Source organism: Lipotes vexillifer, unplaced genomic scaffold, assembly GCF_000442215.2.
Source record: "Lipotes vexillifer unplaced genomic scaffold, Lipotes_vexillifer_v1.1 scaffold168, whole genome shotgun sequence".
Taxonomy (NCBI): Eukaryota; Metazoa; Chordata; class Mammalia; order Artiodactyla; family Lipotidae; genus Lipotes; species Lipotes vexillifer.
This window is the reverse complement of record NW_006773947.1, coordinates 3,848,340-3,862,596: the sequence shown is the minus strand read 5'-3', so window position 1 is coordinate 3,862,596 and position 14,257 is coordinate 3,848,340. Positions and strand designations below refer to the sequence as shown.

General features: G+C 37.1%; 1 protein-coding gene across 1 annotated transcript in view; it reads left to right on the top strand.

The window, feature by feature from the left end:
- The first annotated feature begins 1,657 nt into the window (after positions 1 to 1,657).
- The window catches only part of GREB1L (GREB1 like retinoic acid receptor coactivator), a 126,283-nt gene continuing 113,683 nt past the window's right edge, over positions 1,658 to 14,257 (top strand). Inside the window, exons 1-3 of the mRNA XM_007448624.1 lie at positions 1,658 to 1,814; positions 2,023 to 2,220; positions 11,123 to 11,299. Coding sequence (XP_007448686.1) covers positions 1,658 to 1,814; positions 2,023 to 2,220; positions 11,123 to 11,299 — 532 coding nt within the window. The remainder of the gene's footprint in view (positions 1,815 to 2,022; positions 2,221 to 11,122; positions 11,300 to 14,257) is intronic.

The following is a 14,257-nucleotide window of genomic DNA, read 5'->3' as shown; positions in this document are numbered from 1 at the left end:
AGCAGTTCAGGGCCACCAAAATCTCCTATGGAGCTCCTTTGTGTGATCTAGGAAATCTGAGAGGAGGGTTGAGATGTGGTATGCATCACGCCTTCTCTGCTCATGGGTCATCACCACTGGATCTTGGCTCCCTTTACCTGCTGAGCCTGATGCATGCTCAGGGTGCTCAAATAGTCCTCCAGGGAGTCAGTCAGAGTTGGAGATACAGATGAAATTTAATATCTACCCCTCTCCTTGATGGGGAAAGTGGAACTAAGTTATTCTCAAAATTACGTTTCTTGAAATGGGATTTACCCAAGTTGAGCCCATCCTCTAGGAGTGCAAGATTTGTTATCTGGATATTGAGTCCTGGTTCTGACCTTTACCAGTGGGGTGATAGTGGGCAAGTCACTTGGCTTCTCCAAGCCTCAGTTTTTTCATTTATGAAGTGGGAAGAGGTCATACCTACTTCAGAATACTGAGGATTAAATAAAGTAATTTTGGGGAAGTGCTTGGTATACTGTGTAGCCCAACAGTTCTCAGACTTTTCATCTCATAACCCCTTTATACTCCTAAAAATGATTGAGTTTTGTTTATGTATATTATATTTATTAGAATTAAGAAAATTTCAAAGTATTTATTAATTTAAAAAATCAACAATAAGCCCATTATCTAGCAACATAAATAACATGAAAAATAACTGTATTTCCCCAAAAAAAGTTAGTGAAAAGAGTAGTCTGTCTGCTTCTGCATTCAATCTGTTGCAATATCACACATCATATAGCCTCTGGAAAATTCCACTGTAAACGTATGAAAGAATGAGAATGAAGAAGGCAAATGATATCCTAATAATAGTTTGAAAAGAGTTTTGACCTCATGGAACCCAGAAAGGGTCTTGGGGACCTCAGACCAATCGTTAGCATAGCCAACATTTAGCACCCAATAAATTTAGTTATTATTGATATATATGGAAGTTTTTGTAACTAGTGATGAGAAGTAAAGGCAATTGCTTCAAAACTTCTTGTTCTGTACTTTCCTAAAGGGTCCCAAATAAGACTGTGATTCAAACTAAGCAAAAGAAATAACACTGTTTTTTAAATAAATACTAATAATACATGAACAAGTTCTTTGAATTTTAAAAGGCTCAAATCTTGCTTTCAGGAATTTGTCAAATGTATTATCATAAAGCTTTTATTTTTTTTTTCCAGAGAAGACTCTTTTTCCCTCCTAGGGTAATAAGATCTTAGTAGAGAGAGAAGTAATTTGATATTTACTCTGAAACCACTGATAGTGTTCCTATGGGGTTTTGGCAGCCCACCAGTTTAAGAAGGTGTGGCCCCATTGTCACCATGCTGGGCTTCACGACTGACAGGTCAATCTTGATTTACTAGTTGGAGAACCTTCACTTAAAGCACTTATTATGGTTTGATCCTCAGATACAAGATCCCTTAAAGGGGCTTTTTGAAAGCCCCTTTGGATTCTAAAGACAAGAAGCAAAAGTGATGTAACAGATAAATCGATAAGTTGTCTCAAGAAACATAGGTAAAGTTCATATAGTTCCAATCTTAGGATATATGGGTATAGTTTATATCAGCTATCTGTGTACTTTGCAGACATATGGCCCTCTAATTGTATCAATGTTCTCCTTTCTCTTTTTCCTTGGGAGGTAGTGTAGACCATGGGGAATTCATATGCTGGGCAACTGAAATCTGCTCGATTTGAAGAAGCTCTCCACAACTCCATAGAAGCCTCTCTCAGATGTAGTAGTGTGGTACCACGACCAATTTTTTCCCAGCTTTACTTGGACCCTGACCAGCATCCTTTCTCATCTGCAGGTAAGTTTCTCAATCCCACACATTTCTAGACTCCTTTTAATAGAAGTGGGATCTCCAAATCTGGGGGTATCTGAAATAAATGGGTTAAATGTTAGCCAATGCCAGTCTCCCTGTCCTCAGATATTTTTCAGAACTATGAATTTTTCTTTTGGTTATTTTTCCCACAAGCATTTTTATTAAGTTAGCTGTGATTTATTTGCTTACCCAGATGTAAAACCCAAGGTGGAGGATCTGGATAAAGATTTGGTACACCGCTACACTCAAAATGGAAGCCTGGATTTTTCTAACAATCTAACAGTAAATGAAATGGAAGATGACGAAGATGATGAAGAAATGTCTGATTCAAATAGCCCACCAATTCCCTATTCACAAAAACCTGCCCCCGAAGGGTCTTGCACTACAGATGGTGGGTTGCCTTTTTTTTTTTTTTTTCCAGTTCCTCTAATATTGTCTGGCTAGTTTCCAATCATTGCATGGGGTGCTCAAGGCTGGAAACCAGTAATTACAGAAAGGAATGAGGAATGATTATGCTTTCACTCACATTATTGCCTGTGATTTCATAGCAGGTGTCTATTAAGAAAGACAAGCATTATCACCCCATCTTGTAGATGAAGGGACTGAGATTCACAGCAATTGAATGACTTCTCTGAGATGGTATGTGGCAGAGGCAAGCCTAGACCTAGCTCAGGACTTTTTCAATGCTCCAGGTGCTTCCTGCAAGAATGTGACTCTTTCAGAAACTTTATTTTAGTGATCTCTCTTTCTACATCTTTCTGTTCCACTCTCAAAACAATTACAGAGATAGCAGGTGTTTTAATATTTACCTTTTCCATATATTTTGAAAATTCATCCAGTATACTGTTATCTCTAGAAGATTAAAATGAACATATTTTGATAATCCCATTTTATTTATCTTCAACCTCCTCTTCTACCAAGGCTTTAACCACACTTTTAAAAAGAAAATCCTACATAAAACATTTTCAGTATTTCATGGTTTTGGTGATGTAACAACTTAAATTATACTCACTTACCTCCATTTAGTGGTATACGGTGCTGTTTTCTGGCCATCCCAGCCTGATTTCTAATTAGTTCATAATTTGATAGTTTATAGTTTGCCCATAGCTCTTCCAGCTTGGCTCATTCTAAGGTAGTTAGTTCTAAGAGTCCTCTCCCTCAAAGGGAGAACAGCCCTGAAATTTTCCTTATGAAAATGACAGTGAAATAGAGCAATACAGTGCCTGGATTTGTTTCAGCATACCACCTTCTCTTCATGGGAAATCCTCTATTTACCTAAGACTCCTAAGACTTAAAGGAAGGTAAAGCTATTTTTAGAGGCAATTTAGATAAGCAGATACTTAACACCCCATGGGCTTCTGGGGGTGCCATTCAGATGTAAATTCTGGTTGCTAATTTCTTATGTAAATTATTGGTAGGTTCCTACCCTGCTGGGAGGCAGTTGATCGTCTAAAGGGGTAAAGGGCCGCCAGATTTTAGGCCTCCAAATACTGCTTTGATTAGTTTGTGTTTACAGCTGTTTCAGTAAACTTCCCCTCCCCCATTTAGATTACTCTGTAACCTTCAAGCTGGAGATAATTGGAGAATGCAAAATCTGGTTCTGTGAAGTGAAAACCTTGGCTATTAAGGAAATGCAGATGAGGTTCACAAAGAAGGGCTCTGTACTATGGCTCCCCTTTAAAATTAAAATAACTTGCTGCAAGAGTCTTGCTTTTAAGGCAGCATGTCAGTATTACTCCCAGAAAATGCGTTTGAGAGTAGGGGCAAGGTTGTCAAATAAATTATTTGTGTGCCCCATAACGTACTTTTCTTTCCTTGACTACAGTAAATAGGCTTACACCCCGCTCCCCCACTTAGGGTACTTTTCCCCAGGTCCTCCAGTAGCCTCTAAAAGAAAGATCCTATCTTTCTTTCAGGATTAGTTCAGATATAATTTAAAATTACCTTAGAGGGGAGTAATAAGGTTACTTCTTATTTTATCTTAGGTTTTAATTGAGATTTAATATTTATTATATTAATTTTCTGACATATTTCTAATAGTGGGGAAATTGAACTACCTGCTACACCAGATATTTGGATCCTATAGGTCTTGAAATATAATCACATTTCATAGATTCTTTAGCTACTTCTTTAGAGACACACAGAGCTTATTTTCAATCTTTTTAAAAAACTAAATTAAATATTGCTCTTTGCATAATATATTTTTTTCTTAACTGGGGATCCCTGATGATATATTTTGTATATAATTAGCTGATCTGAATCACAAGAATGAAGGTTTGGAGGAAACAGTCCAGACCCTTGTGAGCATATTCTCAAACTAACTACAAAGTGAACTCAGGAACTTTTCCTTGACTTTGCAACCATTTCTGGCCTTGGATTGATTTCTTCGTGACCCTGTTCCTGGACTCAGCCTTGCCTTTTCTTTCTCACCTATTCTCTTTCCTCTTAATTAAATCACCTGTGTGACTTGTGCTGGTGATGAACTGGAAGGCAAGAAGATAAAACAGGACATTTTAAAAATGGACTTTTAAAAAAATTTAAGTGTAGTTGATTTATAATGATGTGTTAATTTCTGCTGTACAGCAAAGTGATTCAGTTATACATATATATATATACACACACACACATATATATTCTTTTCCATTATGATTTATCACAAGTTACTGAGTACAGTTCCCTGTGCTATACAGTAGGACCTTGTTGTTTATCCATTCTACGTATAATTTGCATCTGCTAACCCCATACTCCCAATCCATCCCTCCCCGTTCCTTGACAACCACAAGTCTGTTCTTTGTTAGACTTTAAGAACAGTTTTAGATTTACAGAAAAATTGCTAAAATAGTACAGAGTTTCTATATATCCCCACAGTTTGCCCTATTGTTAGCATGTTACATTACTAGTAATTTTAATAATAATGAAAGTCCATAGTTTATTTGTGTTCTTTAGTTTCTACCTAATGTCCTCTTTCTGTTCCAGAATCCCATCTGGGATACTACATTAGATTTAGTTGTTATGTCTCCTTAGGCTCTTCTTGGCTGTGACAGTTTCTCAGACTTCCCTTGTTTTGGCTGACCATGACAGTTTTCGGGATTATAGGTCAGGTATATTCTAGCAGACCGTCTATAGGAGTTTGTCTGATGTTTTTCTCCTGATTAGACTGGGGTTATGGGTTTGGGGGAGGAAGATCACAGAGGTAAAGTGCCATTTTCATCATACTATATCAAGGGTACGTACTATCAACATGATTTATGACTATTGATGTTGACCTTGATCACCTGGCTGAGATAGTGTTATCTCCACTCTCCCCCCACCCCGCCCCCATTACCATACTGTGGAAGAAAGTCACTGCCCTCAGCCCACACTTAAGGAATACGGAGTTATGCTCCACATCCTTGAGGGCAGAGTATCTAATACATTATTTGGAATTCTACTGCATGGAAATTTGTCTCTTCTCCCTCATTTATTAATTTATACAGTCATTTATTTATATCATTATACACTTATGAATATTTATTTTATGTTTTGGGTTATAATCCAATACTACTTTATTCTATTTTTTTGCTCCAATTTTTCCAGTTTTGGCCACTGGTAGCAATTTCAGTTGGTTCCTGTGCCCCTTTTATATGCTCCCATGATTACAGTTTTCTTTTTAGGATAAAATAGGACATTTTCTCTTTTCATTGTCACAAGCACTTTCTGAAAAAAATTTTAAGAGGAGGTTTGCTTCCTCCTTCTATGAGAAAAACATTCTCCTAGAATCGTCATTAATAATTATTACTTTTCACCTCTAGGTGTCCTCATATCATAAATGGGAAAACCTTCAAATGCTGTAGCACTGAAAGCTATTTGTGCTTCTTTTTTTTTTTTTTTTTGTGGTACGCGGGCCTCTCACTGTTATGGCCTCTCCCGTTGCGGAGCACAGGCTCCGGACGCGCAGGCTCAGCGGCCATGGCTCATGGGCCCAGTAGCTCCACGGCATGTGGGATCTTCCCGGACCAGGTCATGAACCCGTGTCCCCTGCATCGGCAGGTGGACTCTCAACCACTGCGCCACGAGGGAAGCCCCTTTGTGCTTCTTAATTTGAGTGGACTGTGTAGTTTTCATTATACCACAGAAATCACTCTGAAATCATCTTTCTTCCAGAGAAAATCCTGCTTTCTTCAGATATTTTCCACACTGACTGTGTCTTCTCTACTCTATCCCTGTTTAGCCCAAAACTGAAATTGTACTTTTCCCCCTTAATCTCCCTTTGGCTGCAATGTATTGCTTTGAGAAAACTCATCAGAAATGTCACTCTCTAATCAAGGGACACTTTTGTGACTTGCAAAACCATGAATTTTAAGGATTCATCAGCAGGTGTGAGAGAGGTGGTTGCTGACATAGTCCACGGCTGGCAGGGGCTACTGTGTCAAGTACCCCCAGGATTCAGCCTGGAAAGTTGAGTGATGAGACTCAGCAAGGATAGGCAAGGAAGAAGCTATAGGAGAGGGTCCTACATCAGACCAGGGAAGGTGAAGCATTCTGTGAGTCAGAGCGGATGTTAATGAGGACGAAGGAGGCTGTGACCTGGAGTCAAGAGACCTGGGTCCCAACTTGGTGGGTTGCTGGGTATTTGACCTTGGGCTGTTTTCTTAACCTTTATGGGCCCTAGCTTCCTCATTTACATACTAAAGAGATTGGGATAGATTAGTGTTACCCAATCTTTGACTTACAAATCTCTCTTATAGTAATACATAATCTTTTGAACCCCTTAGGAATTTAAAAGCTAATTCTGTCACTATATGGCATGTGATAAAGAATAGATTTTAAGTAGAAAATATTTATTTTAGATTAGTATATTAATATACTCTGAAAAAATATATATACTCTGGTATTACTCATTCATGAGAAAATATTGCCTATATTTTATCATTCAGTCATTGCTGTTTAATTTACTTTAAATTGTTTGTGTAAGGAGAAGCATGTTTTGTTGACAAATTCAAAAATAAAATGTTATACTTTTGGGGGGGTGGAGAAGGGGAGCCAAGTGTATTTAAATATTTCCCAGCATCAAAAAAAGAGTCAAAATCTACTTTTAATACCCAAATTTGGGGGTTTGTATGTTTTAGGATTAAAAGGATGTACTAATTTATTTTTATAATTTTTGCTCTACGTGATGAAAACGTTTCAGGCTTTTGTTTGCAGAATTTCTCTATAAATAAATGCTGCTGAAAGAGGTAGGCTTTTCCCTCTTACATGAAAAGCCAGATTGGATTATAATCACTAAAGTTTTACCTTATCATTGCTTTTTTTTTTTTTTTTTTTGGTGCCCCAGAAACATAGTGGTGCATTTTATATAATTTTTTTTTTTTTTTTTTTGGTGCCCCAAAAAAATAGTGGGGCTTTTTTTAAAATTTTTTTTTTTTTTTTTTTGGTGCCCCAAAAAAATAGTGGGGCTTTTTTTAAAATTTTTTTTTTTTTTTTTTTGGTGCCCCAAAAAAATAGTGGGGCTTTTTTTAAAATTTTTTTTTTTTTTTTTTTGGTGCCCCAAAAAAATAGTGGGGCTTTTTTTAAAATTTTTTTTTTTTTTTTTTTGCAGTACGCGGGCGTCTCACTGTTGTGGCCTCTCCCGTTGCGGAGCACAGGCTCCAGACGCGCAGGCTCAGCGGCCATGGCTCACGGGCCTAGCCGCTCCGCAGCATGTGGGATCTTCCCAGACCCGGGCACGAACCCAAGTCCCCTGCATCAGCAGGCGGACTCTCAACCGCTGCGCCACCAGGGAAGCCCCATTTTATATAATTTTATAATTTGATGAGTGGGGTTTGGGGTTGAATCTAACTTTCATATCTAGCAGAGAGTGTCTTAGATACATTTATAAAATGACTGTGTCCATAAAATCCGTGTTCCCTAAGCTTCCCATTATTAGCCAACAGCCCATTATGGGTATATAAATTAAGCAACACATCAATACATGTGAATGACAATAAAATCAATTTTAAAATGTGTAATAATCAAAACTACACATTGATATGGGGTTCAACTGAGTGAGTCCTGAGTTCGTTCAGCTGATTTCCACTACCCCTACATGTGTAGCATGGAAAGCCCTTAGAACATTCTGTTTTAAAATTAGGATATTAGGGACTTCCCTGGTGGTGCAATGGTTAAAATCCACCTGCCAGTGCAGGGGACACAGGTTTGAGCCCTGGTCCGGGAAGATCCCACATGCCACGGAGCAACTAAGCCTGTGCACCACAACTACGGAGCCTGCACTCTAGAGCCCACGAGCCACAACTACTGAAGCCCGCGTGCCCTAGAACCTGTGCTCCATAACAAGAGAAACCACCGTAATGAGAAGCCTGCTCACCGCAACAAAGAATAACCCCCCCTCGACAAAACTAGAGAAAGCCCGCACACAGCAACTAAGACCCAATGCAGCCAAAAATAAATAAATTTATTAAAAATAATAATAATAAAGTGAAAGTAGGATATTAGAATAATTATTTATTAGTTTTCAGAAATTGGTAATGTTATCTATTTTAGTTTCACTTATAGTTCCCAAGTATCATGGAATACCTTTATGAATCTCTGGGATTTTGATAACTACTTGTTGGAAAATCCTGTTATCAGATGCCTTGAGGTTCCATATAGCTCTGATGTTCTAAAAAGCTTGTAATAATTTGCAAATTGGTACAGATTGGTACAGACTTGACTATTCTTTCTAATATGGAATGACTGAAAGTTTAGAAAGGTTGTCGTACTACTTCTTAGTGACAGAGAAAGCTCCTCAAGCATCCTGTTTCCATCAATAGGTAATCATAAACCTCTCATCATTGAATTTTCTACACCATTTGGGAGGGTATTTTATGTTTTACCTTTTGGAGAAAGTCATAATAAAGGTGCTATCTCCTAGGGGAGATAACGTTTCTAGGTTTACTGTCTCTACACAAATTAATAATTCCTTTGATTAAAAAAAATAATGCTCCTTTTAAGACTTTAAAATGCCCCTACGTTTAGTATTTCAGAATTTCATGAAAAAGTCTGTGTTCACCCCTCCAGGTTTTAGCTCTGGATTATAACTATTCTTAAGCTCTTTTTTTGGCCAAGTTGAATAATATGCTTTTTACCTGTTCTTATATAGCAAACTTTCCATGTCTTACATCACTGGACATTATGGGACTCATTTTGTAACCTTGGACAAATACTCTCACCTTTCTGAGCCTCATTTTCTCCATATATGAAAAAGAGATAGTGATAACTAGCTAGAGTTGTTGACAGAATTAAATGAGAAAATCTCTGCAGTGTTTAGCACTGTACCTGTCTTATGTTAAGCACTGCATAAATTTTAACTGCCACTAGTATCATCATCATCATCATCATCATCATCATCATCATCATCATCATCTCCCAACTGTCAAACCTGTGAGTTTTGTCCCTTAATGGGGGTGGGGACAGCAGATTTTTTTTAAGGGTTCTATGTATCTATAGGCTCCAAAATATGTTTGTAAACTGAATAAATAATATGACTCATGTATAAATGACTATTGTCCAAATAAATATAGATGATATTGTGAATAATAAAATACAGATTCATTTAAATTGTTAAAGAATTCACAATAACATTTTTTTTTTTTTTTTTTTCCGATATGCGGGCCTCTCACTGTTGTGGCCTCTCCTGTACAGGCTCCAGACGCGCATGCTCAGCTTGCGTTATGCGGGCCTCTCACTGCTGTGGCCTCTCCCATTTGCGGAGCACAGGCTCCGGACGCGCAGGCCCAGCGGCCACGGCCCACGGGCCCGGCCGCTCCGCGGCACGCGGGACCCTCCCGAAACGGGGCACGAACCCGCGTCCCCTGCATCGGCAGGCGGACCCTCAAGCACTGCGCCACCAGGGAAGCCCCACAATAACATTTTGATATTATTTTTCTCAATTTGTGAACACTAGAAGTTATATTTGAATTTTTTAATGTTAAAAGGGGATCTACAAGCTTGAAATGGTTGAAGCCCAGTGTCTTTATCATTCTAGTCTTTGATTTCTTGCTTTTTGTAATTCATTGTGTCTGCTTTTGAGGTTTAATTATCCAGACCATGCAGCAGATTCCTATGCACCATAGCTTCATACAATGTTTGGATGTTGTTTTCTTTTTATTTCTCATATACTAACTGATGGTATCCAACTGTTTCTTGGCATTTGGTTAACATCATAATATGAATTGATGCTGGGAGAACCTAGCATGGTTCTGGCCCACTTTGTATTGAGCAATAATGATGGTGGTCTCCTCAGGTTTGTGTGTGAGAGTTAGGTGTCCATCCTCCATTGTCCTGGTTTATGCCAGGTACCCACACCTGGACTGATCAGCTATGACCAGAAAGGTGGGATATTCCAGTGGCCCCTCTTGGACTGGGTGCCAGCTCCAGCTCAATCTGGAATATCACAGCTGTCCAGGGAAATCACATAACTAGAGTGGTGGGAATCATTTCCCAGAAGATGTGGAGATTGGTGCTTTGTAGCAGAACATAGCTGTCCTCTGTAATATTGTTTTGTAATGATCAGTTCCTTATACATTCTTCTAATTGGCTACAAGTGAGTTCTTAGAGGAAGGTATACTTTGTTCAGCTCTATCCCCAGGCCTAGGACAACATCTGTTCCAAATCATTTTTAATAAATGACGAACTAATGAATTAATGTAATACATTATGGTTACAAAGTGGTTATGTAAGGTTTTTTGTTTTTTTTTAACTGACCATCATCAAAAAATCTACAAACAATAAATGCTGGAGAGGGTGTGGAGAAAAGGGAACCCTCTTGCACTGTTGGTGGGAATGTAAATTGATATGTAAGGTTTTGTCATGTCTTACCTAGTGCAAGTAACCTAAACAGTTCTGATCCATTCATTTATGATTCACCAAACTCTGAACTTCAGTCTCTTCCTATATGAAATGGAGAACATCTGCGTTCTATGATTGTCCCCATTTAGAGAAGTGAATTTGCATTGAAAGTAAAAATACTATATTATGTGCACATAAAAATTCCGTATGTTTTTCAGAGTTTGCTGTGTATTTATCATTTGCTTACTTGTGAATCAGAAAATATAAAGTCAACAGTGTTGGCTAAAACAGTTGGAAATACCTCCTTTTAGTGTCTTTTTAGCTCTGCTCAGAGGAGCACATATGATAGATATGTCTTTGGTTGGAGTACATGGACTTTAAATTTAGTCCTTAATAGTGATTCCCACAGGTAATCAACTCTCCAAATGGGTGATGAGGAGTTATAAACTCTCTAAACATTCCACTGTGTCCTTTTTACTGGTTTTTAGGTTTTTGTCAAGCAGGAAAGGATTTGCGTTTGGTATCTCTGTGTATGGAACAAATCGACATCCCAGCAGGATTCCTCCTGGTGGGGGCCAAGTCTCCCAATCTTCCTGAACACATCCTAGTGTGTGCTGTAGACAAGCGATTTCTACCAGATGATCATGGAAAAAATGCACTTTTAGGTGAGTATCTCATACCTATAAAGTTCCTTCTGAGATAAAGGAGTTAAAATACAAGTTTATTTTAAATTATCACAGAATTTTTAAAATCACAGAAGTAGCTGGGGATTACATATTAGTTTAAGTAAGAAACACTTTTTCATTTAGTAACTTCTTAAAAATTAGCTTTCACTTTTTTATTAACTCTCAAAACATTCACCTTAATGAAGAGACTTTTTAAAACTAACATTAAAGAACACCATACAATTTATCAAAAATAAATATTTTGTGAAATAAAGTAGGATTCACTCTCCATAGAGTCATTGATCTGGATCTGATATCAAATCAACTCTCAATTATTCAACTGTGGATTATCCACTTTGTAAGTCATTGGTAGTTTTTCTCTACCACCCATTATTTCTAACTACACTTGATTGATGTGATTCTCATTTTATATGTAGCATTAGTTCAATCAAGATAACTAGGAATATACCTATGACGTAAAATGTTTTAACTTTAGTCAGAATTGTGTTAGTTTCTAGTATTACTTTGGACTTTTTTCACAACATAGCTTTCCTACATCATGGGAAATAACAAAGAGTGGGTTTACTCTTTAATTATTCTTTTTTAAACTGAAGCATAATTCATTTACAATATTATATTAGTTTCAAATGTACAGCATAGTGATTCAACATTCTTACAGATTATACTCCATTAAAAGTTATTACAAGATAATGGTTATAATTCCCTGTGCTGAAATATATATTCATGTTGCTTATCTGTTTTATACTAGTAGTTTGTATCTCTTAATCCCTGACCCCTATCATCCCCCCGCTTCCCTTTATCCACTGGTAACTACTAGTTTGTTTTCTATATCTGTGAGTCTGTTTCTGTTTTGCTATATACATTCATTTGTATTATTTTTTGAATTCCATATGTAAGTGATATCATACAGTATTTGTTTTTCTCTGTCTGACTTATTTCACTAAGCATAATACCCTCTAGGGTCATCCACGTTCCAACAGATGGCAGAATTTCATTCTTTTTTGTGACTGAGTAATATTCCATTGTGTGTGTGTGTGTGTGTGTGTGTGTGTGTGTGTGTGTGTGTGTGTATCACATCTTCATTATCCATTTGTTTGTTGATGGATACTTAGATTGTTTCCATATCTTGGCTATTGTAAATAATGTTGCCATGAACATTGGGCTGCATGTATTTTTTCAAATTAGTGTTTTCATTTTCTTTGGCTATATACCCAGTACAGGAATTATTAAATCATGTAGTAGTTCTATTTTTAGTTTTTTGAGGAACCCACATTACACTTTTCCATAGTGGCTGCACCGATTTACATTCTCACCAACAGTGTACAAGGGTTTCCTTTTCTCCACATCCTCACCAACATTTGTTATTTGTAGACTTTTTGATAACAGCCATTCTGACAGGTGTGAGATGATATCATTGTTGTCTTGATTTGCGTTTCTGTAATAATTATCAGTGTTGAGCATCTCTTCATGTGCCTATTAGCCATCTGTATGTCTTCTTTGCAAAAATGTCTATTCAGGTCTTCTGCCCATTTTTGATTGGGTGTTTTGTTTTTTTGATACTGAGTTGTATGAGCTGTTTATGTATTTTGGATAGTAACCCCTTTTGGTAATATCATTTGCAAATATTTTCTCCCATTCCATAGGTTGTCTTTTCATTTTGTTTATGGTTTCCTTTGCTGTGCAAAAGTTTTTAAGTTTAATTAGGTCCCATTTATCCCATTTGTTTATTTTTGCTTTTATTTCTTTTTCCTTAAGAGACAGATCCAAAAAAAATATTGCTACGATTTATGTCAGAGTGTTCTGCCTACATTCTCTTCTAGGAGTTTTAGGTTTTAGGTCTTACATTTAGGTCTTTAATCCATTTTGATTTTATTTTTATACATGGTGTGAGGAAATGTTCTAATCTCATTGTTTTACATATAGCTGTCCAGTTTTCCCAGCACCTCTTATTGAAAAGACTGTCATTTTTCCATTGCATATTCTTGCCTCGTCTGTCATAGATTAATTAACCTAGGTGTGGGCTCTCTATTCTGTTCCATTGATCGATGTGTCTATGTGCCAGTACCATGCTGTTTTGATTACTGTAGCTTTGTTGTAGAGTCTGAAGTCTATGAGGGTGATACCTCCAGCTTTGTTCTTTTTTCTCAAGATTGTTTTGGCAACTCAGGGTCTTTTGTGGTCTCATATGAATTTTAGGATTATTTGTTCTAATTCTGTGAAAAATGTCATGGGTATTTTGATAGAGATTGCATTAAATCTGTAGATTGCTTTCAGTAGTATGGCCATTTAAACAATATTAATTCTTCCAATCCAAGAGCATGGGATATCTTTCCATTTCTTTGTATCATCTTCAGTTTAATTCGTCAGTGTTTTATAGTTTTCAGAGTATAGGTTTTTCATTTCCTTGGTTGAGTTTATTCCCAGGTATTTTATCCTTTTTGATGTGATCTTAAATTAGATTATTTTTCACTCTCTCTTTCTGATAATTAATTATTGGTGTATAGAAAAGCAACACATTTCTGTATGTTAATCTGTATCCTGCAACTTTGCTGAATTTATTAGTTCTAATAGTTTTGGGGTAGAGACTTTTGGTTTTTCTATAAAAAGTATCATGTCATCTGTAAATAGTGGCAGTTAGACTTCTTCCCTTCCAATTTGAATTTATTTCTTTGTCTTATCTGATTGCTGTGGCTAGGTCTTTCAATACTAGAAGTGGCAAGAGTGGGCATCTTTGTCTTGTTCCTGAATTTAGAGGAAAGGCTTTCAGCTTTTCACCTTTTGAGTATGATGTTAGCTGTGGATTTGTCATAAATGGCCTTTATTATGTTGAGATATGTTCCCTCTGTACCCTTTTTTTTTTTTTTTTTTTTTTTTTTTTTTTCTTGCGTTATGCGGGCCTCTCACTGTTGTGGCCTCTCCCATTTGCGGAGCACAGGC